The sequence below is a fragment of the Frankliniella occidentalis genome, unplaced genomic scaffold (assembly GCF_000697945.3).
Source record: "Frankliniella occidentalis isolate FOCC.00 unplaced genomic scaffold, Focc_3.1 Scaffold1869, whole genome shotgun sequence".
Taxonomy (NCBI): Eukaryota; Metazoa; Arthropoda; class Insecta; order Thysanoptera; family Thripidae; genus Frankliniella; species Frankliniella occidentalis.
In genome coordinates this window covers 1742-2238 of record NW_026268964.1, presented here as the reverse complement: position 1 = coordinate 2238, position 497 = coordinate 1742, and the positions used below count along the sequence as shown (strand labels likewise).

At 49.5% G+C, this 497-nt stretch overlaps 1 protein-coding gene across 1 annotated transcript in view; it reads right to left on the bottom strand.

Moving 5' to 3' along the window:
- Window positions 1–14: 14 nt before the first annotated feature.
- Window positions 15–497, bottom strand: part of LOC127751893 (zinc finger protein ZFP2-like) — a 1315-nt gene continuing 832 nt past the window's right edge. Inside the window, exon 2 of the mRNA XM_052276141.1 lies at window positions 15–473. Coding sequence (XP_052132101.1) covers window positions 82–473 — 392 coding nt within the window. The 3' untranslated portion in view covers window positions 15–81. The remainder of the gene's footprint in view (window positions 474–497) is intronic.

Below are 497 nucleotides of genomic sequence, written 5' to 3'. Positions count from 1 at the left end.
GTTTCTTGCCGCGCGTGAGGTGATTGTCGAAAATTGTCACCCTCGGCAGGGTAATATCTGCGCAAAAGTTACCTTTCGGCTTTACAGTGCACTTTGAGAGAATTTCTTCTGACACACGGTGCAGCCATAAAGCTTGTCTCCCGTGTGCGTTCGCAAGTGTAAACGCAGAGTTCTTCTTCCAGTAAATTTCATTGCGCACTCAGTACATCCGAAAGGCTTCTCTCCCGTGTGGGTTCGAAGGTGGTTTTGTAGGCCACTACTTTCAGTGAATTTCTTCTGGCACACGGGGCAGCCATAAGGCCTCTCTCCCGTGTGTGTTCGCATGTGTATGCGCAGAGTACTACTTCGAGCAAATTTTTTCTGGCACACTGTACAGCCATTAGGCCTCTCTCCTGTGTGCGTTCGCAAGTGTGAACGCAGATGACATCTTTGAGTGAATTTCTTCGGGCACACACTGCACCCAAAAGGCTTGTCTCCGGTGTGCGTTTGTAAGTGTG